Source organism: Neltuma alba, unplaced genomic scaffold (assembly GCF_004799145.2).
Source record: "Neltuma alba isolate B1F8T4 unplaced genomic scaffold, ASM479914v2 tig00005063_pilon, whole genome shotgun sequence".
NCBI classification, from domain to species: Eukaryota; Viridiplantae; Streptophyta; class Magnoliopsida; order Fabales; family Fabaceae; genus Neltuma; species Neltuma alba.
In genome coordinates this window covers 56741-78705 of record NW_021633966.1, presented here as the reverse complement: position 1 = coordinate 78705, position 21965 = coordinate 56741, and the positions used below count along the sequence as shown (strand labels likewise).

General features: G+C 38.5%; 5 protein-coding genes across 11 annotated transcripts; 3 read left to right on the top strand and 2 right to left on the bottom strand.

Moving 5' to 3' along the window:
- Positions 1-43: 43 nt before the first annotated feature.
- LOC114746574 (protein PIR) lies at positions 44-3861 on the top strand. 3 transcript variants are annotated; one of them, XM_028934790.1, is made up of 7 exons: positions 44-144; positions 481-608; positions 1023-1230; positions 1976-2148; positions 2536-2745; positions 3231-3468; positions 3801-3861. In XM_028934790.1, exons 1-6 carry the CDS (start codon positions 63-65, stop codon positions 3423-3425), a joined length of 996 nt encoding a protein of 331 aa, XP_028790623.1. In that variant the 5' UTR covers positions 44-62; the 3' UTR covers positions 3426-3468; positions 3801-3861. The 3 variants fall into 3 exon arrangements, with proteins under 3 accessions (XP_028790623.1, XP_028790624.1, XP_028790622.1); XM_028934791.1 differs by lacking the exon at positions 3801-3861 and having other exon boundaries at positions 2536-2739; positions 3231-3667; XM_028934789.1 differs by lacking the exon at positions 3801-3861 and having other exon boundaries at positions 3231-3667.
- Positions 3862-5770: 1909 nt separating this feature from the next.
- Positions 5771-8388, top strand: LOC114746572 (U-box domain-containing protein 9-like). 2 transcript variants are annotated; one of them, XM_028934787.1, is made up of 2 exons: positions 5771-6293; positions 7104-8388. In XM_028934787.1, exons 1-2 carry the CDS (start codon positions 6003-6005, stop codon positions 8181-8183), a joined length of 1371 nt encoding a protein of 456 aa, XP_028790620.1. In that variant the 5' UTR covers positions 5771-6002; the 3' UTR covers positions 8184-8388. The 2 variants fall into 2 exon arrangements, with proteins under 2 accessions (XP_028790620.1, XP_028790621.1); XM_028934788.1 differs by having other exon boundaries at positions 6220-6293; positions 7014-8388.
- Positions 8389-9139: 751 nt separating this feature from the next.
- LOC114746575 (uncharacterized) lies at positions 9140-12577 on the bottom strand. 3 transcript variants are annotated; one of them, XM_028934795.1, is made up of 5 exons: positions 12332-12577; positions 12035-12250; positions 11733-11936; positions 11551-11628; positions 9140-9272 (listed from the first exon to the last, which is right to left on the bottom strand). In XM_028934795.1, exons 1-4 carry the CDS (start codon positions 12335-12337, stop codon positions 11572-11574), a joined length of 483 nt encoding a protein of 160 aa, XP_028790628.1. In that variant the 5' UTR covers positions 12338-12577; the 3' UTR covers positions 9140-9272; positions 11551-11571. The 3 variants fall into 3 exon arrangements, with proteins under 3 accessions (XP_028790628.1, XP_028790627.1, XP_028790626.1); XM_028934794.1 differs by lacking the exon at positions 9140-9272 and adding an exon at positions 10211-10679; XM_028934793.1 differs by lacking the exon at positions 9140-9272 and having other exon boundaries at positions 11415-11628.
- Positions 12578-14364: 1787 nt separating this feature from the next.
- LOC114746577 (uncharacterized) lies at positions 14365-18566 on the top strand. The gene is made up of 7 exons (XM_028934798.1): positions 14365-14925; positions 15032-15197; positions 15592-15772; positions 15872-15955; positions 16303-16410; positions 16833-17102; positions 18086-18566. The coding sequence occupies exons 1-7, from the start codon at positions 14622-14624 to the stop codon at positions 18182-18184; spliced, it is 1212 nt and encodes a 403-aa protein (XP_028790631.1). The 5' UTR covers positions 14365-14621; the 3' UTR covers positions 18185-18566.
- Positions 18567-19003: 437 nt separating this feature from the next.
- On the bottom strand, positions 19004-21848 carry LOC114746576 (violaxanthin de-epoxidase, chloroplastic). Of its 2 annotated transcripts, XM_028934797.1 has the most exons (6): positions 21724-21847; positions 21087-21398; positions 20860-21023; positions 20689-20785; positions 20202-20593; positions 19004-19664 (listed from the first exon to the last, which is right to left on the bottom strand). In XM_028934797.1, the coding sequence occupies exons 2-6, from the start codon at positions 21375-21377 to the stop codon at positions 19163-19165; spliced, it is 1446 nt and encodes a 481-aa protein (XP_028790630.1). In that variant the 5' UTR covers positions 21378-21398; positions 21724-21847; the 3' UTR covers positions 19004-19162. The 2 variants fall into 2 exon arrangements, with proteins under 2 accessions (XP_028790630.1, XP_028790629.1); XM_028934796.1 differs by having other exon boundaries at positions 20860-21398; positions 21724-21848.
- Between the last annotated feature and the right edge of the window lie 117 nt (positions 21849-21965).

Here is a 21965-nt window from a genome sequence, read left to right as displayed (position 1 = left end):
GATCTGGGGTAAGAAAAATTCCATGCATCAGTAAATTTTATGTGCGCTACTCTCAGATAACTATGATTGAACCAATGATCACTGGATTGCAAGAATCATTGCCGAAAACTATCGGACTTCTGCCTTTCGACGGAGGTGTGACAGGTACATGAACATGTTGATAACTCCTTATCTCTTTTTATTTGACCACCTAACTCATATCCTATGTATAACATCTTTATTAATTTTACCATCAATTTTGTACTATCGACCCTAGACACCTGAATTTTGACACTTGCATACAGTTGTTGAGATAATCATAAATATTTGGATCTTTGTTAGGTATTAGCACTTCTTAAATCTTTATTACTCTTTTTTTTTTCCATTTCATGGTTATTATCATGAACTCATGATATCAACAATGACAATGCTTTTACATAGCCTTTTACTGAATTTTATACTCAAGCATTTGAAATTAATTATTTGGTTATTTTCTTGCAGCCTGTGTGAGGCTTGTTAAAGAACATCTTAACTGGGGGGCAAAGTCCGAGCTGAAAGCAGAGGTTCTCCGTGGGATTAAAGAGATTGGAAGTGTACTATACTGGATGGGCCTTCTAGATATTGTGTTGGTTGGTAATCTTGTGCCCTTAACTGTATATAATACTTTCAATGATTATGGATACTAAAATGATATTGTTCAGCATTATCGTGATATGGTTCTACTTAATTTGGATGCAAAAAATAGCAGAACTACATACGCAAACATTTTTCATTTATATTATGCGCAACAGCTAAGCAATGCATATTCTGTGGATTTCAGCAAATGGCTTTCCGGGGGGTTTCCCATGTGGATTTACAAGGGAATTAACAATATCATTTGAACAAATTATTGCTTTTTTTTTTGGGGGGGGGGTTGTTGGGAGAATTCCTTGTTTGATGTATTTATTTCTTTACTCATCAATTACTTTCCTAAAGCAAAACAGTTTTTCTGTGCGGGCTACTTTGGCTGCAAATCTTAGCAGTATATATTATATGCTTGACAGAGAGAAAGAGATACAATGCACTTCATGCAAACTGCTCCTTGGTTGGGCTTGGTTCCTGGTGCAGACGGACAAGTGTTAAATGCTCATGATGGTGGAGACAGCCCTGTTGTTAATCTCTTTAGATCAACAACTGCTGCGATGGTGTCAAGCCCGGGATGCCCAAACCCTAATTCTTTCCACATCATGGCAAAACAAGCAGAAGCTGCAGGTATGCTATTAGATATGTGTTGTTATTTTTATTTCATTTCACTGAAGGTGGAATATGTGCATATGCACTTAATGCCATAAAAATAAATTGTTGTATGATCTTGTAAATCAGGACGTGATTGATTATAAGGAATTGCTCAAAGGTTAAGAGAATGAAGGAAATTATGACTTTATGTAGGAAAGTTGTCCAGTTAAAACTAAAATGGGTATTATTATGTTGGTGCAAAATGAATTGCTGTCTAGCAAGTTGTTTTGATCAGGACCATTGATGGCAATAATAGAATCCTATATAGGAGCGTGAAGCTTTTAGCTTGTGTCTTGTCAGCACACCTCCTGGTCAGGAAGATATTGAAAATGTATCTTCTTAGTTAAGGCAACGTCAATTTGACTTTCCTGATATTTGGTACTTTTCTGCCCTTTCAACTACTGAGCCTTGGGGGGGGGGGGGGGACTATAAAGCACTTCTGTTTCCTTGTCTACCTTTTTCCTCCCAAGTGATAGAGAGATGAATCAGTTAGATTACATCATGTGTCCAGCCTTTCTCGGTAATTCTTTTTTAAGGTAATATTCGAATGGTTAATTTTATGGCAAAAGATGTTTCGACTTGTGGATTTGACAGACTACCAAAAAGATTTGTCGATATGCTGTTATGAATTATTTCATTTCATTTTGTTTTTCCTTTCTTGAAAGGTCCTTTTGTTTTGGTCTCTCGTCATTTGTTAATCAGGCATTTTTGACTGCTACAGATCTTTTATACAAGGCTAACTTGAATACTGGAAGCGTGCTGGAGTATGCCCTTGCTTTCACAAGTGCTGCGTTAGATAAATACTGTAGCAAATGGAGTGCTGTGCCCAAGACAGGCTTCATTGACATTACAACTACTAAAGATTTCTACCGCATATACAGTGGTCTCCAACTTGTAAATAAATTCTGTTCCTTTATACTGTCTTTAATATAGCCAGAGCATTTAATTATTTATTTGATTTTTAATGGCAGCACTTGGCGCACATATTCTCCTTCGCTAACGTTGCAAAGTTTCAGTCATAGGAGAACCATCAACTACCATTTTCTATTTAAATGACGTATTATTGTCTCCACATAAATTTTCGCCATGTTTGTTGTTGAGAGTTTTTAATAGGAATTTGTGTTAATGATGTCATGTCTTTCTCCTTTTAAAATGTTAAAATTCATACTTTAACTGCACAAGATTTGATTGTTTAATGTGTTCATGAAATGGCAGTTTTTTTTTTTTTTTAAATAAGAAAAAAGATATTTTGATGAGTGTTAGTGTGCTTGAACCACGCAGGGATATTTAGAAGCATCTGTCCAAGTACCAGCAAATAGTCATGAAAGGCTGGGTGATTCAGTGGCTTGGGGTGGCTGCACCGTAATATATTTGCTTGGGCAACAGCTGCATTTTGAGCTCTTCGACTTCTCATATCAGATCCTCAATATTGCAGAAGTAGAGGCTGCATCTGTGTTTCCAACAAATAAGAACTCGCATTTTCATGTACAGGTTTACAATGCTTAATTACTTGAACTAAGAATAAATAATGTTTAATAGCTTTCATCTATTAGATTAATGCATGTGTTTGTTCCGTTGATGAGCAATTAGGCTTGATAAAAAGGGATGGATGGCAGTTTGTTGTTAACATTTCTGGTACCTTGCCTCATTTGGTGGTGTCTGTCAATTAGCATCATGTCTAAATCGTTAATAGGTGCACGTGGTGAATCTGCTAATATAATGAGTAAAGATTAGGCGATCTTTTTACCTCGTATAGAAGAAATCAGATATAGGACAGATGGGGATGGGGAGCCTGTTGAATCGTCTCAGTGTCAGATGAGTAATAAGCAGCGATGTGATCGATTAAGTTCATTATAGATATGAAGATCTAGAAATGTGTGTGGTGATTTCAATGCTTTTTTATATTAAAAAAAAAAAAAAGCATTGAAATCACCAAGAGATATCTTGCGTGACAGTCACATTTTCTCTGCCAACAGGGATGGGATGCGTTACTGGAAGCAATGAAGAAAGCAAGGAGATTAAACAACCATGTATTCTCTATGCTGAAAGCACGCTGTCCCTTGGAAGAAAAGACAGCTTGTGCTATCAAGCAAAGTGGTGCTCCGCTCCATAGAATTAAATTTGAGAACACGGTCTCTGCTTTTGAAACCTTGCCACAGAAAGGGGCCTAAACTAGTGCCGTGCTTCTTCCCAATTCCTTGACGTTCTTATTGTGTAAGTAATCTGATGTAACTGGCGTGTCTATATATGTATTCGACTGTTTAATTTGCATGTAATTGATCATAATACCTGAACACTGGCTCCCGTTCGGATGACGAAATGGGAGGGCAGTGTTTGGTGACTGGATGAGCCATCATTGCCTAAGATTTAACTTGAACATCATGCCAAATCACCGCCGTGAGGAGGCATGTCATACTGGCGTGATTTTGATGCTTTATACCAGGAAAGATTACGTGGTTGGGCATTTGAATTTGTAATTCATGTCTCAGTGAAACATCGGGAACTGGCTTGGCTGAACTCATTAAAATGTGGTATTTTGGTTTCAGGACATGTAATGGTCTTATCTCAACATGTTTTCCCTCATAAGGCATCTTGACATAGGTAGCGTAGCGTCTACCTATTTATTAGTTTGGCATGTATAATACGTTGGTTTTCCAGTGGAATACTTTTGGTTTTCATGTTCATGTTTCATCTCTGATGATTTTAAATTTGCTGGAAGGCTTTGTATGTGTTTGTTCTGCTATTTAACTAGAGAAGACTTTAGAATTACTATGGAAGATTTTCAGCATGTTTTTCAGGGAATCATACTTGTGTCAAAATGAATGTTGATGGTTAAATTATTTAAACAACGTCTTCTATTTAGAATGGCTTTTTCTTTCTTTCAAAACATGCCTAATATATAGGACATGAGGGTTATGCTTGATAGATAGCTAAAAAACAGCTAGCCATTTTTGGGCTTGTTTTGAATGGACATTCAAATACGCAATATAGGTATTTGGATTAGCTTTTTAAGGTGATATTATAATATGAAAATATTTTTTCTTAAGTGATTGGAGGAGGATGTCAAACTGCCCAATGTTAAGTGGCACGGCAAGACAAATTTTCTTCTCATACCCCTTTCCTCACAGTACTTTTGGGATGAGACAAAAAAGAGGTAGTACTATCCTAACAGTACTTTACTATCCTAGCAGCAAGGGCGTACTTTCAACCTAAAAAAAAAAACATGAACTGAAATTGTTTAATTATTAATTATATCCAACCAATTTTTTTCAAATGCGTGAAATAATTGGAAGTCCTATATTTAATACGGAGAGAGTATGGGAATACGATTCAATGCTGCCGCAGCCAGGCGACTAACAGTGAATCAGTGATAACTGAGAATCAAAACGCTGCTACATGCCGGGGGTCTCCAATATAGCCCGTCTCATACAACTTAAAATAGGTAAGGTGCCCCATTGATAACCACATTCGTTAATGCTTAACATGTTTGTAACTGTTATGACTTGTTGTAAATGTCATATATTTATTTAGATATCTTCTCATAGTACCCAAAAGAAAAAAAATCAAATTTATTATTAATTTTTTTAATTATTAAAAAAGCTTATTTTAATAAACATTGAAATTGTTTAATTTCTTTTTGTATGTAGCAAAATTTTTGAAGTGCAGGTACAAGAACCTGTTTAGTTTCAGGGTTGAAAACTGAAGTGAAAATTTCGGAACCCAGTGAATCTTATCTAAAGAGCAATTATCAAACAAGAATTTGTTGACTAATTTGAGTAGATTAAGAAAATTAGTTAAATTAGTTATTTGTAATAAATATATATTTTTTTAAAATATCTTTGTTAATTATGTGTATTAGTTAAAGCTACTATTTGATGAAATTTTTAATATGTGTAATTATTATAAAAAATATTTTAAAATAAATAAATAAATATGATAGACAAAATATATTAGGATTTTATATTTAAAATCAAAATAAATATCAAATGAACTAAGAAAGTATCGTCCACTAAGAAAACCATTATGTTGCAGACAAATTCGAAATCACGGTGAACGAAGAATTTTTAGTGGCATAAACCAGATCGGAGGATCAGCCAGTTTGATCAGGAGCTGACCTATGGTCCGGTCCCAACATGTAACGGAAACAGCGCTAAGGTGAATACCCGTTTTTCTTTTCTTTTTATTCTGGCAACAATCTAAGATTATGTTATTTTGTGTTAATTTTGTTTGACAATTAATCTATCGTACTTAATGATTTTGATCATTTGTAATAAATAATAAACAATGTTTAGGTTGGCCATGTACGAGATTATATCGGTTGGGTACGCATATGAATAAATATTATATGACATATCAATAAATATTGTGTAAATTATTATTTTCATATGTCTTATTTGAATATGTTACTTTAATAAAACTGTCACACCAAAGTTCGACAAAACAAGTGTCCGGACCAGGTTGTGACAAAAATGGGATAAACAAGGAAAGGATTGCATAATGCATAGCACAGGCATGGAGCACCCGCGAGTGGCTGCAATGGCTTTGAAAGGAGAGTGAGTCCCAAATCCAACTCAGTTATGCTGCTGCTTCTGGGCTGTTTACAATCCAGCAAGCAAACCAAGAACCGAGCAGCCAGATAATGAAGCAACACCTACCCTTCCTCTCTATTTTCCTCCCTCTTCCCCTTTAATTCCTCCCTTCTTCTTCATCTCTTCGCTTTTCCTCGCCTCCTTTATTTTCTTCTCATCATGGCGAAGACAGGCGTCTCTGAAAACGACTCAACTTCGTTTCCCCATGCAAAGGCTTTGGACTTGAAGCACAAACTGCGGGGGCTCATCAATATTATCCTGGACGCCGACGATTTCCCGCTTGCCAGACTTGACGAAGCTATTACAACTCTTTCTGCTCTCAAGGATTTGAAATGTAAATCTACCGGCTCCTTCCCTCAGAAGTTCGATGATTTGTCTATTCCCCCGGAATTTCGATGCCCCATATCTCTAGCTCTAATGAATGATCCTGTTGTCCTGGCCACCGGACAGGTTATTTTTTTTAAATTCCGGTTTCTTGTCCTCTTTCCATCCTAATCCTGTAGATTCCCCGTCTCTTGTTCATCTCTTAGGCGCCTTCTCTATCTCTGCTTGTATTACCAATCTATTTTTAAGAATTCCTCATGAATTTGTTCTCTGCTGGCAATGAATTTTTCACGTGGTGACTTTAATTGTCCACGTCCTGTGCTCACTGCTTGCCTTACGATGTGAATGGATATGGAATCACTGTTTAAAAAAATTTTCTCTGATGCGTTGCTTTTGACCCGTGATTACCGAGTGAACATTGCTATGATAATATCAATACTCATCTTTGGCAAAATACTGGTGTTTCCTTTTGCATATAATTCTACCATTGTGCGGGTTCATGTGACTTTTACAAAAGTGAAAGAGAACAGAGCTGTTCAAACTGCGGCCTTTAATCTTTGCTTGGGTGTTCCGAACCATTTTGCTCTTTCGAAAATTTCTCTTTTGATGGATCAAGATGTTAATATAAGGGACTATATGTCCATTTTTTGTTTAGTAGTTGTAAGTCCCACTTGTTTGAGACGGAGATTCAGTCACATGATATTTCTTTTGTCAAAGGAAATACTGGCAGAAAAAGATCATTGACGTTATTATTATTATTAGGCAGATGCTGCTATCAGTACTGGCTTCTGTCAGCAATTTTCCATGCATGCGTCTAAAATTTTTTTTCGCATGTGTGCTTTGTAGGAGTGAAAGATGGAAGGAATAGAAGCAGAGAGCAGTATGGACATAATTACTCATTATAGTGTTCCTTAATTCATTTTTTTTATGTTGCAGACTTATGATCGGCCATTTATCCAAAGATGGTTAAATGAAGGCCACAGGACATGCCCTCAAACCCAGCAAGTCCTTTCTCACTCTATCCTTACTCCAAATCATCTGGTCCGTGACATGATTTCACATTGGTGCAGAGAGAATGGAGTTGAGTCGCCTAAGCTTGTTCGGGATACTGATGAAGAAGTAATAACTGGTGCAGACAGAAGCCATTTAAATTCATTGCTCAAGAAGTTGTCAATGTCTATTTCTGATCAGAAAGCAGCTGCAAAAGAGCTCCGGCTATTAACAAAGCGAATGCCCTCATTTCGAATCCTTTTTAATGAGTCCAGTGATGTGATGTTGCAGTTGCTCAGTCCATTGTCACCTGGTACGGCTTGTGTCCCTCCTGACCTTCACGAGGACTTGATCACTACTGTTCTAAATCTCTCAATTCATGATGATAATAAGAAAATGTTTGCTGAGAGTCCTACGGTCATCCCTCTGCTGATTGAGTCCTTGAAATTTGGAACCATCCAAGCAAGAAGTAATGCTGCGGCAGCTATTTTCACATTATCAGCACTTGATTCCAACAAGGGCATCATTGGAAATTCTGGGGCCATCAAACATTTAATTGAGCTTTTGGAGGAGGGACATCCACTGGCCATGAAAGATGCTGCTTCTGCTATTTTCAACCTATGTTTGGTTCATGAAAATAAAGGAAGAACTGTTGGAGAAAGAGCTGTTCCGGTTATCCTTGACAAGATCATGGACCGTGTTCTAGTTGATGAGTTGTTGGCTATTCTGGCACTCCTGTCTAGCCATCCAAAGGCTGCTGAAGAAATGAGCGATCTTGGTGCTGTCCCCTTGTTGCTCAGTATTATGCGGGAGAGCACATCCGAAAGCTGCAAGGAAAATTGTGTTGCAATCCTATACACAATCTGTCTTACTGATAGAACAAAATGGAAGGAAATTAGAGAAGAAGAAAAAGCCAGGGGCACGCTTTCCGAGCTCGCACAATGTGGGACTTCAAGGGCCAAAAGGAAGGCTAGTGGGATTCTTCAGAGGCTCCATAGATCTCCCACGTTAACACACACGGCTTAGTTTGAAGTAAGGCTCTGGGAATTTTCAGCTGACCTCTTTGTAAATAAATATCTCAAGTTCTTCTGTACGCCTCTTCTCTAGTGGCTGTAAATGACGAGGTGAAGTTTTTGTGTAAAGAGCACGTTACCCGCATTTAGCATGCTCTATCTGTGAGCAATGAGGCACTGACATTTAAATAGAAAAAGAAAAATCTTTTTTTTTTCCCTCATTTGAAAAAGAGCTCCACCATGTTGTAGAATGCAAGCCAATAGTCCTATTCCTGGGATGCCTCATCTGATGGCGCCGGGCTGCCTGTGATGGTTGCGTCGGCATTCGAATTAGTTTTAAATTTGTTTGTGTGAGGTAGCAAACAAACCAATGATAATGGTTGGGAGAGCAAATGAGGCGGTGGGGCTTTTGTGAGTGAGGGTGAGTTTGTGGCATTGTTGATATGGTGGAGGGAAGAACAAGAGGTGGGTGGGCCTTTCTTTAGTTTTGTTAGGGAGCCAACCTTTATTCACAGTGTCAGCACTGATAATTGGCAGTGAGGGGGATGGCCCCACAGCAAGGTGGTCAGATGCTCTGTACCGCTCGTTGATGTTGGACTCCTACTACTATTAAGTAAATGAAAGCATCTTTTGGCTGCTGCTCTATGTAATGTACACGTATGTGGCGGTTCTAAACCCGCACGAGAATATTCAGAATCTCACTGATGCCTCAACCGACTTGTTCAAACGTGTTCACATGAAAATAAGAGAGTAGGTGCTTCTTTTTTGCCTTTTTGGTAAAAGAGAGTAGGTTCTTTTGCTAAACAACCGATTTTTTTCCCTTAAAACATAGGTATTCTCTTATTAGAAGCAATCATATTTAAAACACTGTCAAACATTAAATGTGGACATCTTTTTTAACTGAAATTTAAATCTTAGTTCATCACGTTGTGAGAAACTAGTCTTTTTGTTAGATCTAATTGTTATTGGTAACAAACGACTTGTTCTCCCAGCCGTGGGCGTCACTATCAGCTTCGCAGCCCACCAGAATTAACGGGCTCCTGCCCTTTTCCCATCGCACTCGTCCTGTCCCAGCACGTGCCGTCCCATACAGCTTCTAAGTCTGAGTAATAAGTTTTGTCAGGCACTTTAGTGAGCGGTACACAAAGACATGGGCCTAAAATGTCCAACAATCCCATGTCTCTTACCAACCAATGAAAATGAGTTTAGTTAAAAAAGTTAGTCTTTTACATAATGAATTTATACTCAAATTTTGATTGAAAGAGGTATTTATATTTAATACTTAACGGTATCTCAAATAGAATTATTTTTAATAAGAGACACCTATACTAACCAAAAAAAAAATTGCTATCTTTTCATAATTAATTCCTGATTTAGTGGCAGGAATATTATTAAACTAACATTTTTCAATTGTATACTAGCTCATATTTTGGGGATGAAAGGGCAAAATATAATTGGCAAAAATATTTTTAAAAAAAGCGACGGGACACCAAATTTGAGTTTTACACAAGTTGATGTGCGAAACTGATGTGATATACTACCTCTAATTCTTAATATAAGACCCTATTTGAATTTTATATTGGTCCTAAATATAAGATCTCAATTCATTTTATCTCTCATATTTACTCAATTTTTTTCAAGATAATCTTTCTAATAATTATAATTTTAGCCAACATACTTGATTAGTAAGGATTTTTTAGGAAAGACAACACCTATTTATTACGAATAACTAACTTAACTTCTTTCTTTAATTTTCTCAAATTAGTCAACTGGCTCTTATAATTAAGGTCGGTGAGGAGATTGAGAAAAGAAGTTAAGTTAGTTATTTATAACAAATAAGTATTATTTTTTCTAAAATATCCTTACTAATCAAGTATAGTGACTAGAACTATCATTATTAGAAGGACCATTTTAGAAAAAATACATAAATATAAGAGACAAAATGAATTGAGGTCTTATATTTAAGATAAAGATAAAAGTCAAATGAGATTTTATATTAAGAAGTGGAGGTAATATAAAATTAACAGATAAACAATGATAGTGATTGGTTGGTGGTTAAACATGACATGGTAAGTTGGCAACACTGACGAATGTTAAGGAACAGGTTTGTGTTAATTTAACAACATGCAGCAAGATTTTAATTAATCAACAAGAAATTAATACGCTAAATGATTAAATTCAAAGGATCAAAAATGCATTTCGCGACCTAGGAATTTAGGTGGGAAGGAAGCTGAATACAATCCTGTGGGTTTCAATTCATTGTAGTGGGATATAAGGGAGATATTTTGGCAGAAAGCAAAACCTTGTACTTACGATATTAAGAACGTTTAGAGTGCGAACATCAACACATCATGACGTAGAAACAGTTTGTGAAGACCGATGAGTCGGGAGACCCCGTGACGCCTCTAATTCTTAACATCCGAACTTATGACTCCGCTGGACGCTGCATCCAGGAATAATCACATTCGGCACCCCGATGCTTTTTTCATCTTTTCATCAATTAATTTATCTGCTTGGAAAAAACTACTGTCATTTTTTAGCCGTACAGGTTTTCTGATCTATCAAACAAGTTTATCTTGCCAGTAGTCCAAATAGTATAATTAAAAGGTTCAAATCTTCCTACGTATATAACGCGGATTTTGAAAAAAGTTGCATTATTTTGTGAATAATACACTTTGATCTGGATTGTACCACGTATGTCGTACTAGCTCCTGTTCTTAACATAAAATCCTGTTTGACTTTTAGTTTGGTCCTAATTATAAGATCCCAATCCATTTTGTCTCTCATATTTATACATTTTTTTCCAAGATAGTCCTTCTAATAATGATAGTTTTAACTAATACATTTAATCAGTAAAGATGTTTTAGGAATAACAACACTTATTTATTACAAATAACTAACTTAACTTACTTCTTTAATCTCCTCAAATTAGTCAACTAGGTCTTATAATTAGGACTGAAAGTAGTAATATCGATCTATGTTTGACACCCAAAAAAAAATTAATACAAATACAAATGTATAATACTTCATAGCATTTTTAAATTTTTAAAAAATACTACATTTATCAAAATTAATTCTAAAATATCACATAAATTGGAATGGAACACGAAAGATTATATATTGCATTTTCGGTGTTTTTCAAAACTGATGGATAAAAGTGAAATAGAGGGTGGAGGACTGGAAGGCTCATGATGATTCAAAGCCCAAAAAGATTTAGTAGGCGAAAAAAAAGGGAGAGGGGGGGAACCAAAAAGATCTAACACGTCTCCATCTATATATATCACCCCAAGCTTAGAGTGCATATTACCACCCTCTCTGAAGTCTCAATACAAATCAGATCTCACTCACTCGCCAAAACCCAACAGAAAAAGGAAAATTACCCAGATGGATGCATAGAAGGCTCAGGAAACGCAGCCACGGGGGAGCAGGCACTTGGAAATGAATCCCAGCATTTTACTCTGCCATGCCACATTACAATAAAACCATCCAATGAGTATAATCCAGCAATGAATGCGCATGGGGAAAATAATCAGAGTAAAGGAGAGAAGAGAGAGAGAGAGACCCGCTTGGAAGTGCGAAGGACTTCGGGAGGGATCTGATAGAGATCCTGGTCCACTGGCTTCGGCCGTCTCGGCGGCGGCGGCGGAAGGCCCTCGTTTCTCCCACCTGCCTTTCCCGGCGCCTCCCTCACGTCCCACACTTTGCCTTGCTTTTTCATATTCATATTCCCATTCTCCTTCACATTCGAGCTCCTCTTCCTCCTCATCTGCGCCCATTCCTCTCCTTGTTACCACTCCCGCCAAATCCACATAAATTGCATTATGAATTCACAAATAGAAGGATTTGAAGGCAGACAGAGCGAACCTTTTTAATGGAAGAAGGCGCGGGAGGGACGTGATGTTTAAAATCGAGGGCGTAGAGATCGCGATCGCCGCACGCGTGAGGATCGCTTTCTCCCGAAGACGAACTGTGACGGACCAGACCCGCTTGTCTGGCACACTCGAAGTACTGAGTGATGGGCAGGTCGTTGGCCAAATCCCAGTTCCCGAATGCCGGAATCTGACCGCTCCTCTTCCATTCCTACAATAATTGAATTCAGCCCTCAAAAGCATTCGTCATTACTGTTGGAGCCAGAATAAACAAAAAGGCAAACGAACTCACATCCATTTTTGAGAGGGCAGGCTGCAGAGATTCGGAAATCTTGAAGGGAGAGACTCGAAGGCTGCCGTTAGTCCGGATAAGAAGCGCTACGAATTGGTTAGAGTGAAAAAGGAGGGAGACAGCAATTAGATGAGGAGGTGGAAGGCCTTGTGGGTTTTGGGATTAGGATGTGTGGAATCGGAAGAGGCTTGGAATTTGAGTACTGGTAGGTAATAATGGGAGGGTGCTGGCGGGTCTGCCGACCAATGCTGGGGTTGGACACTGCCTCCTGCTTAAAAGTAGCCACACTTTTAGCCGCAATTGGCTGCGTGTGTGGGGAATGAGGATTATTTAATGAGGATGCGGGGAGGGCAGCGGAGAAGAAGCGAAGAAGACAATGGTCAAAGGGAGAGGGCAGGTTTGGACGGAGGCAGCAGTCAACACTAAGAAGCACAAGTCCAAGCAGGGGGCCCGCCGGTGGGTGTGGGGGAGTCTGTGCCCTCTCACATCCCGCATCTCAAAGTCGCAATCAAACTTTGACAATCTCACCCCCAAAAGTCAACACCCTCCTGTTTCTTTCTTTCTTCAGCTCTACTCCACATCCCATATTAATAATTAATACTCTTTTCCTATTTTATTATAGGAGACATTTGATATTTAAGGCATATTTTTTATATAAGAGACACTTAAAAATTGTCTCTATTCTTTTGTATTGATTTTCTATTTTATTCCTATTTATTTTGTCTCCAACTCATACTCTCTTCCTCCACTTTTTTTTCTTTTAATAATTTAATTGTTCTTTCTCATACTCTCTCTCTTTATTAATGAGGACATTGTTGGAAAGAACATTATACTTTTTACATATTAATTATTCTTAACTAATTTTAAGTGTTTTTTTATCAACGTAATTTGGTTATTTGTCTCTTATAATAAAGCACGGAGGGAGTAATTTACTTAATTAATTAATGAATCATTGGCACGTGAAGCTTGTTGACAGTAATCTTAATTTCAGACGCAACCGCTCCTCAATCAAGTGTTGAAAATGAGGCACAGCATAAGATTAGGATCTGCCACTGGATTTCATCTCAAGTTATCATCCCTGTCTCCCTAATCTCTCTAATGAAGTACTATCACAAACCCATACCCTGCTTTGAACAAACACAGGAAGATTATTGGATTACAAAAGTCCACACGCATTTGTTTTTGTATTCCTATTCCTCTCATCTTATTTATAAAATCACTTTCAATATATTTAATCAGAATTGAGAAGAGAATTTTAAATCTCATTAATATTTCCTTTTATGGGGGGGGGGGTTTTCTAACGGGAGATAAAGGAGGCAGAGAATGCTGAAAAATAGAAGTGCAACCCCTATTTAATACACGTGTGGAAAAGGAACCCGAAAAGTAACTTTAAAATAAAATGTCATTTATACCCTTTAACAAAAGGCGTGCCTCGAATTTTGGTGCCGTGAAATCCCTTGGGAGAACAGCAGAACACGCATGATAACATGGGGGTAGGGCGATAAACATAATATCCACAGCACAGGTCCGAGGTAGGTTGGGTTGGGCCCTCTGGGCTTCACATATTCAAGTTCCGCCAAGGCAGGGTATTTGCCACAAGCTCGTTCACTTGCTCTGATCCCTGCCTCCAAATGTCCGATTGTAAAAATCTCGCGGGAGGCGGTAGGATATGACGACGTGGAATTTTATGACACGTCATGATTTAACTGCACTACGCCCTGTCATCATCTTCATCGACAAACTTTACACTTCTTACAAGCACAGGGGGAGAGGATGTGAAACGTGATTTTTGTTTTTGGCCCTTATATAGCCAATTAATTGCACCAGCAATGCTGGTATTTTTTCAAAACACCCGGTATTGAGGGGTTTGGATAAAAATTAATTAAAATTTAAAAAAATTAACGTAAAAATTATTTTTTTAATACTTTTTTTTTTCTCATATGCAAATACCCCAAACGTATGTTCCTTTCCCGATGCCCTTGTGGGACGAATCTTTCCAATTCAAATTCGCCGCTGCGTTTATTCTCTTTAGAAGTTGGAACGAAACGCATAAGAAAGTGAGGATCCACAGCAAAATCACACTCATATTAGCTTTCTCGTGCAGCATCGATTATCGACCATTCCTCTGCCACTCTTTCCCGTCAATTCGAGAATTCTGTCGCTTGATTTCTCCACAGGAAGGAATATGGAGTGTATTTCTGTTCTTAACAGTACCCTCTCCTCCTGGTAGGGCATTTTGCTGCTGCTTTTTCCTTTACACATAGATACAGTGGGCTTCTTCTTCGTAGCTATGGCTTACGTACCTCCACACAAGCGCCACTCTAAGGACAAGGATGCCCCGTTACCATCACCCGAGCTGCTCCCTTCTCACTCAAAGAAAAATCCAAATTTAACTTCTCGCAACTCCTACGCTGAGAGAAGCGGGAAGATCATATATGCAGAGCAGGCCATATCTAAATGGTTTGCGGTTGGCCTTGATGATACCAGCCAGCTTCCCCCTTTTGTTCACCTTTGCTCCATTTCCTTGGAATCTATTGAGCGCAAAATTGGAGAAAAACCCCTTATTTTAGTAGAAAGTAGTCAGCTTACTGGAGGTTGGACGTGGATTCAAATTATGCAGTCTTCATTCATACTTCATGCATTCTTGCTCGACTGGTGCTCAAAATCCCAACTTAAGGTTTTTCTTCTTTTCTTTCCCAGACACGGGAGTTGCACGCATGAGATGTCCTGCGGAAATCATTACAGAAAATGTGCTTCAAGATCTACTTTCTTCTTTCGACAATGTGAGAAGCCTGATGCAGGTCCGATCTTTTGAAGAAGTTAAGCCAACCTTAGTGGCCAGATTTGGCAAGGTTCTGTTCCATGGGTAAACTATCACTCTTCCCATTAACTGCCCTGTGATTGCTTCATTCCCGTATGCCCCCTGTTAATTTTGGTGGTAATTTTCTTCATGACTGCAATGGATTATGGCAGTCTCTTTATGTGATTTGCTGATATTGTGTATACGTTCTTAACCAATCTATCCTAGACCGCAATTGGGGTATTCCGTCCATTGAATAAACTGAGTGTTCTATAAGTTGTCAGCATCAAAATTTCAATTTCACCTTCCAGTCATCTAAGGTTAAGCATAGAACTTTGGAAACAATATTAGTACTGATTTGTGATTGCTAACAAGTAACGGACACGTTTGTCCTATTAGTCGTAGTGTTAGTGCAGAAGCGAGAAGGAAAACATTACGGTGCGGTTTGATATTTGGGCAGGAGACCTTCCGCTGCGCAAGAAGCAATGCAAAGAGGTTTTGCTGCAGGGATTAAGTTGGGAGATTCAAAAAGATCATTTTACACAAATATTCCTACTCCGTACATGGAAAAAATTACTAGCGAAGAGTCACCAAACATTGGGTTTGATTTTGCAGAGGAAAAAGATGTGTTCCATGTTAAGGTATCCTCTCGTTTTTTGTTTTGCCTTTGGTATTCATCTTGTGATCAATTTAGATCAAGTTTGTTACCGGATCGTGTAATTTCTTTCTTATGCAAATAGTTGTCTGACACCAACCGACCAGACGCGACTATTTCTTGCAAGTGCCGTGTAGTGAAAGAACACAGTAGGCTTCAAATGTACAAGGCAAGTTTTCTAATTTTAACTTAGTTAGGGATGCTTAGGTGAAAAAATTTAATACTAGTACTGGAATTGATGGAAAACCTAGTAGTACTAGAGAAGTAATCATCATTGGAAGTTACTACCCGCTTTAATTTAAAATGGTCATTTTCTTCATCTTTGAACAATCATACTTGTTTTTCATATGTTATTATTTATTTATTTGGTAATAGATAATGGATTTCCATTACTACCAAAAGAATACGCTCTATACTGTACAAATAAACAGCCATATGTTTTATTTTTCCTGGCATTTTATATTGAATCAACTCTTTCTCCACGTTTCTGTTTATACATAAGCATTTGTATTGCAGATTGAATTGAATCAAGTACGCCACATGGTCACTGACATATCGTCTCTTATTAAGAATCTTGATTTGAGGCTAATGTTGTGCACCAAAAGGATTCTGACGTCCTTGAAAGTAAGTTGCTTTCTCATTGCATAACATTGCAATTGCACATTTGTTGCAGTTTATATGTTGTCCAACTTTTTTGTTGGTTGTAATTCATTTTCGTCCCTTCATAACTTTTCTACAGCAATTCTAGTTGATAAAAGAGGAAAATAGCCGTATGAGGCTAACTAAAATGGTCAGAATGCGGTGGCGTGGGTAGAGGTACTCTCATAATGTGACCCAAGAAAAACAGAGAGAATGTGAGAGGAATTTTTTTCCCCTAAAAAAGATTTTGAATGTAGAATCCTTGAGGGAAAACATCTGTATTTTCTTGTGTCATTATATCATATTTATCATATTGAAGCCTTGAATTTGTAATTGTAATGATTACGCTTGGAAACTCATAAATCTGTAGCTTTCCCGATGTAATTCATGTGTCCACTCCATTCCAGGATGATGAAATGCAATGCATTCAAGATCTGATTCATTCTGCCATTCTAGATCCAAATGTGAAGGGCGGATTAAGATGGACCCTAGGGAAAACATCTTCCGGAGATAGATTTTCTGTGGTTGGGGTCTGGCACACTATAACTAAAGCTTACAGAACTCCATCGCTAAGACTGAAGGTGAGACATGCTGATCGATTTGATTTAAGGATGTCTACTGGTGAATCTGCTTCTGAAGCTTACTTGAAGCTGAAAGGAATTGTCTCAGAATTACAGGTAATTATAGTTTATGTTGATATGAGATGGTAAAAGAAAGGAACATTAGTAGAAGTTGAGAGTTCTGGTTTTTATTCTTTTTGCTATTTTTAGGTTTCATCTACTGGTAATGTTTTATCATTAGATTAGAGCTTTTAGTACTCGAATATTATGCTTTAACAAGTATCAGGTTTAAGTAAAAGGGTATACTTTCCTATTATTGACGGAAATTTAGATAGATGCCAGGATTTAGTCCTCTAAAGTAATTTAGGAGCATTGGACAAGGTATACAATCTAATGATCTCCATTAATGAGAAGTGGAAGTTAAATTTGCACGAGATTGGTTGGATTGAATTTTTATTTAAGAATTAATGTGGCGGGAAGACTATATACCGGGGACTTGGGCTCTTAGCTAAGTGTAATCTTGAACCACGTATGTGCCATGGGCTCTTCTGAGAATATGCAGTTCAGCATATAAACTAAATGTTAGGCTCTGAGCATACCGTGATATTTAATTATTCAGTTTTGAGTGTAGTATTATTTAAAGATTTCAACTAGAATGAGAGGAAATAAATTAAAGCATCACATCTATGATTGAATTTCAGATAACCGTTTTGGAACTTAGGGATTACTAGTTGCAGATTTCTCTGGAATTGCTTTATGTCACTTTGTAATTGATAGATTGACTTCTCCTCTTCCTAGTAACGAAAGCGTTCAAGATTCAAGTCCTGATCTTCTAATGGAGGTTTGGGCCGGTGTCTACTTGGTCTATTAAGAAAATAATTGAGCCCGGCTCTTACACGCAGAAATCTGACTCTATACAAAAGTTACAATATGGTAACACATTTTTGTTTCAAGAAAATTGCTAAAGTAGAGCATATAAAAAGGTTATCGACCTATAATAATGGAATATTTAGGCCTATATATGTAATTTTTATATATGTGTGTGTATATATTAGCTGTGAAGCATTTTACTGACATTGTGCATCTTCTGTTTCCAATAGGTGGAAAAAGTTGATGTCAGTTTGATCTCAGAGATGCTTAAACAGGATTTAAGACTGATATGGGATCACTTTCTAAACTGTGAACATTTCTTGGGTTGATGGCTGGTTTCGAATTTAACTGGACTTGGATCCCCCACTCTTAGTTTCTCAGGTGAGGTGATAAAGATGGAGTTCACCTTTTACTTGGGTCCATTCCATTTTTATTTGCCTCTCACTCGAGCAATTGAACAGCCGAAAGAATCCAAAACCCGAGCTTAAGCTCTCTCGCCCTCACCTCTCTATTCTCTTTTGTTGCGAGTTATGGCTTCCAGTGTGTCTTTATTGAAGGAGGAATGATGTAAAGAATTTGTCATTCGCGAGGTGTAAGATTACTCCAACTTCTGACTGGCAATGACTCCACACAGAAACATGAGCGGAAAAAGCTTGTCTATATATCCATATATCTAGTAAACCTACGTGATTTCCTCCTATTTTGTTCTTCTATCTTTTTTGCTTGTGTTTTCCGCTATTTTTAAAAATAATTCATTCGCTTCTCAATTTGGTTGTTCGTTTTTCCAGTTTTTTTTTTTTTTTGGGGGTAATGATGTTTCGTTGTTATGGGGAAAGAGAGAAATGCCTGCAGAATAGACAGATGATCCTATGTGTTGTTGAGCGTAGTAATAGCACTTTTGAATTTGGAAGCACTGGCTTTCTCGTGTATATGAATATGAAATAAAATAATCATTCATTGTGTTCAGGAACGTATTTGGTATTATTTTGCTTTCACCCTCCCGATTCTTCCAGCATCGACTCATCAGTGGACAATAGTTTTTCACTCTGCATTGAATTTGTTTAGCATCAATTTCCACGGTTAAATGTAATTGTTGGGTGGTTCCACTTTGCTAGCATCGAGATAGGACTAAAACTTGGGACATGACGTCGGTGGTCGCACGAGTGACAGCACTATTAGTGAATATTCACAAAGAGACCGTAACGAATGGCAATGAGTCGGAAATAATGTGATGATTCTGAAATAGACACAATGGCAACAGCAGACAGAGACCGAAGATGAAATAAAAGTGGTTTGGCATGGAGCAGTTATCTGAGTTTCCTGAGTGGCAAGGCACGTCCGAAGAGCTCCTCTACTTGAGTGGCTTCCATTTGAAGCTGGTTGAGCAGGTTCATTTCTTCGTTGCTGAGGCCCCTCAAGAAATTTTCCTCGTCTTCCCGAAGTACTTTGAACCCTTCCGCTAGCCTCTGAAACAGGTTCATCTCCGTTTTACCCACCCTTTCTACCTCCCCTTCTAACTCTTCTACCTCCCTCACAATCGTCTCCTCCCCTTCCTCTACTTTTTTCTCCAATTTCTCCACCAGGGAAGGCTCTGGCCCACACCTGTTATCTGTTCTCTTGAACTTGCTGAAGTCCCTTCCCACCCTCTTTGCTGCTTTCTCGAGTTCCGGAACTATACTTTCCGGTAAAACTGCACTCCTTGTATACACAACCGCACCTCCGTACCCATCCCATGCATCGTTCCTCCCTCTGTAATAAACAAATACGTAATCGTCTGCTTTCTTCTCAATCTTCGATGATATAATGTACCTGGGTTCACACAACACGCAACTGAGTGAGATCTACAGACCCGAGAACCTTTGTAAGGCCTCAACTTTGAAAAGATCCCCAGATCATCCAGATGTTATCTTTTTCTTCCTTTTTTATAGCATCATTACATCAATATATATATATATAAATATAATAGGGAAATGCTCTTCATTGAAAAATTTCATTGATAAGAAGGATCTACATCATACTTTATGTGTATAAAATTCGAACAGTATGATTTGTTCTTGTGCATAAAAACTATTAGATCCTTATCAACAACAAAATTTTTAATGGGGAATTTTTTTCTCTCCTATATTTCCCTATATAATACAAATTCTTTAGGTGTGAAAAAAGGCTAGTTAATTTCACTCCCTACTGCTACAAAAATACACATGTATGTAATGGAGTAGCCGGCAGATTTTAAGGGGTGAATGAGGTAACTGACTCTGAAAGGGGCCACAAAGTAATGAAATTTTTGCTAATGCCGTTCTAAAATTTGAGAATTGCAGAAATGCCGGCTTTTGAGCAATGAGTTACCAGTCGTCCTGATAGTGAAGGTACTCATTATCGTGATTGTAGAGTATCCCAGGCTGAGAATGATCTTGTACAAATCTCTGCACAGCTGATCGAGTAAGAAATCCGCCATCTAGAGCCTGTACTCTCCATGATAAATTACCAACAAGTTTGTTGGATTCAGTGTGAAATTCATGCAATTGGCAGTCAAAAGTATCAAAGGAAGGATTTAAGCCGGCACTGATGAACCACTTCCCACTGAAATCTCCAATGTCAAAGCTCTTCACCAGGACATCGGGATTTGGAGCGGGAAATTCTCCGACATCAGATTTCCTAGGCACACATTTTTTCCTCGAGACTGCACACTCGTTGAATTCATCAACCACATTGTTCACGAACACGTCCCCGCATTTGATCTGGAGAGTTAAGAAGGAAAATTGAAAAAAAGGGTCGTTATACAACAGAGAAGAGAATAGAGATGCACGTCAATAAAGGCAGAGGAAGGACTAACTTGGCATTCAGTCTCATCAGGTCGATCATTGCAAGTTTGGAGACAAGCAATATTGGCAGCGCAGGATGGATTGGATATGCACTTGGCCAGTTCTATCCTACATAGATGAATTACATGGTCAAACTCTGTCACCGAGCCAGAAGCAGGACTGAAAAGGCGTGTGACGTATACCTGCATTCCTTCAATAAGCAGGCACAAGTTTTGAGAGCATCAACAGCATCGGCCGACGGAATAATAATAAGAGCACACAACAATATACCGGTCAATTCCAAGAAGCGCGAGTAGCTCCAATCTTTCAGGAAAACAGTCGCTCTCTCCGCCAGAAATTCAGACACCTGAGAGCCAAAAATGACCAATGAAGAGGAAGCCCCTGAGACAGGACAGGAACCAGCGAGTACCTGGGGTGTATTTGTGCGGGTGCCGTGCGCCGAAGCGGAGAATTCTTGTTTCTGTTGTCTGAGCGATTTCGAAGGTCTCGAACCCAAACTGCGGTGATGTCCACAAGGTCTCAACAGTCGCAATTGTGTTGAGTCGTTGCTGTTGGACAATACTTGGAGCACCACCACCCTACCACAAGCAATCCTTCTTACCTTTCGCAACCTCTTCTCAATTGTCAGGCCCAATCTGATGCATATATTGGCACTGCCTCCCCGGTGGAAGAAACACATTGAGTGTGCAGCCAGCGCCATGATTTGGCTTCCAAAAATGACCTAAGAAAGAACACGGAATAATTCGTGAGAGTAATCATAAAAAGTGTGTCGTGAATAGCATCTACAATCTAGTCATTTCTCCGACCGGAGCCGAATGAATGCAGAAGATACAAATGGGTATGCCAAACAAAAACATTGCCTTTCATCTGCTTAGGAAATTGCCGGTTCTCTTTCGATCATTTCCACTAACAAACGATGAATGATTTATTATTCTACTCATCGCCTCAAAAAGTACATATTATTATCATTGATTGAAAACAAATAAACTAGCTGCTCGCCTCAGAATGCATGAATTGACGAAATGCACGAAGAGAGAAAGGCATGCCTTATGTCGTGGCCAATGAAATGGAACGTGGGAGGCGACAGGGCAGTGCGAGAAACAGGGGCGTCATGGCAGAGAGCAGGGAGGGAGTAGAAGGAGAAAGAAAGGGCGCCGTCGCGCGAGGCCCCGGATAAGAACATCGTGTGGACCGTAAACAAAGTCGTAACGGCACCGGGAAGGTACACGTCGCCAGTTCCAATTGGCCATAATTTGTGAATCATTTTCACGTCCAAATAGAGCTGGGC

Excerpts from the sequence above, each read along its gene's own strand:
- LOC114746574 (XM_028934790.1), top strand. The coding sequence starts at position 63 with ATGATTGAACCAATGATCACTGGATTGCAAGAATCATTGCCGAAAACT. Across the intron at positions 145-480 it reads TTTCGACGGAGGTGTGACAG|CCTGTGTGAGGCTTGTTAAA; the intron begins GTACATGAACAT and ends ATTTTCTTGCAG. Across the intron at positions 1,231-1,975 it reads AAAACAAGCAGAAGCTGCAG|ATCTTTTATACAAGGCTAAC; the intron begins GTATGCTATTAG and ends TGACTGCTACAG.
- LOC114746572 (XM_028934787.1), top strand. The coding sequence starts at position 6,003 with ATGGCGAAGACAGGCGTCTCTGAAAACGACTCAACTTCGTTTCCCCAT. Across the intron at positions 6,294-7,103 it reads TTGTCCTGGCCACCGGACAG|ACTTATGATCGGCCATTTAT; the intron begins GTTATTTTTTTT and ends TTTATGTTGCAG.
- LOC114746575 (XM_028934795.1), bottom strand. Across the intron at positions 11,937-12,034 it reads CGCCTTCTTCCATTAAAAAG|ATGAGGAGGAAGAGGAGCTC; the intron begins GTTCGCTCTGTC and ends GAATGGGCGCAG. Across the intron at positions 11,629-11,732 it reads TCCTTCGCACTTCCAAGCGG|AGTAAAATGCTGGGATTCAT; the intron begins GTCTCTCTCTCT and ends GTGGCATGGCAG.
- LOC114746577 (XM_028934798.1), top strand. The coding sequence starts at position 14,622 with ATGGCTTACGTACCTCCACACAAGCGCCACTCTAAGGACAAGGATGCC. Across the intron at positions 14,926-15,031 it reads AAGTAGTCAGCTTACTGGAG|ACACGGGAGTTGCACGCATG; the intron begins GTTGGACGTGGA and ends TTTCTTTCCCAG. Across the intron at positions 15,956-16,302 it reads GTAGGCTTCAAATGTACAAG|ATTGAATTGAATCAAGTACG; the intron begins GCAAGTTTTCTA and ends TTTGTATTGCAG.
- LOC114746576 (XM_028934796.1), bottom strand. The coding sequence starts at position 21,377 with ATGGCGCTGGCTGCACACTCAATGTGTTTCTTCCACCGGGGAGGCAGT. Across the intron at positions 20,594-20,688 it reads CTGATGAGACTGAATGCCAA|ATCAAATGCGGGGACGTGTT; the intron begins GTTAGTCCTTCC and ends TTAACTCTCCAG. Across the intron at positions 19,665-20,201 it reads CTTCACTATCAGGACGACTG|GTACATTATATCATCGAAGA; the intron begins GTAACTCATTGC and ends GTGTGAACCCAG.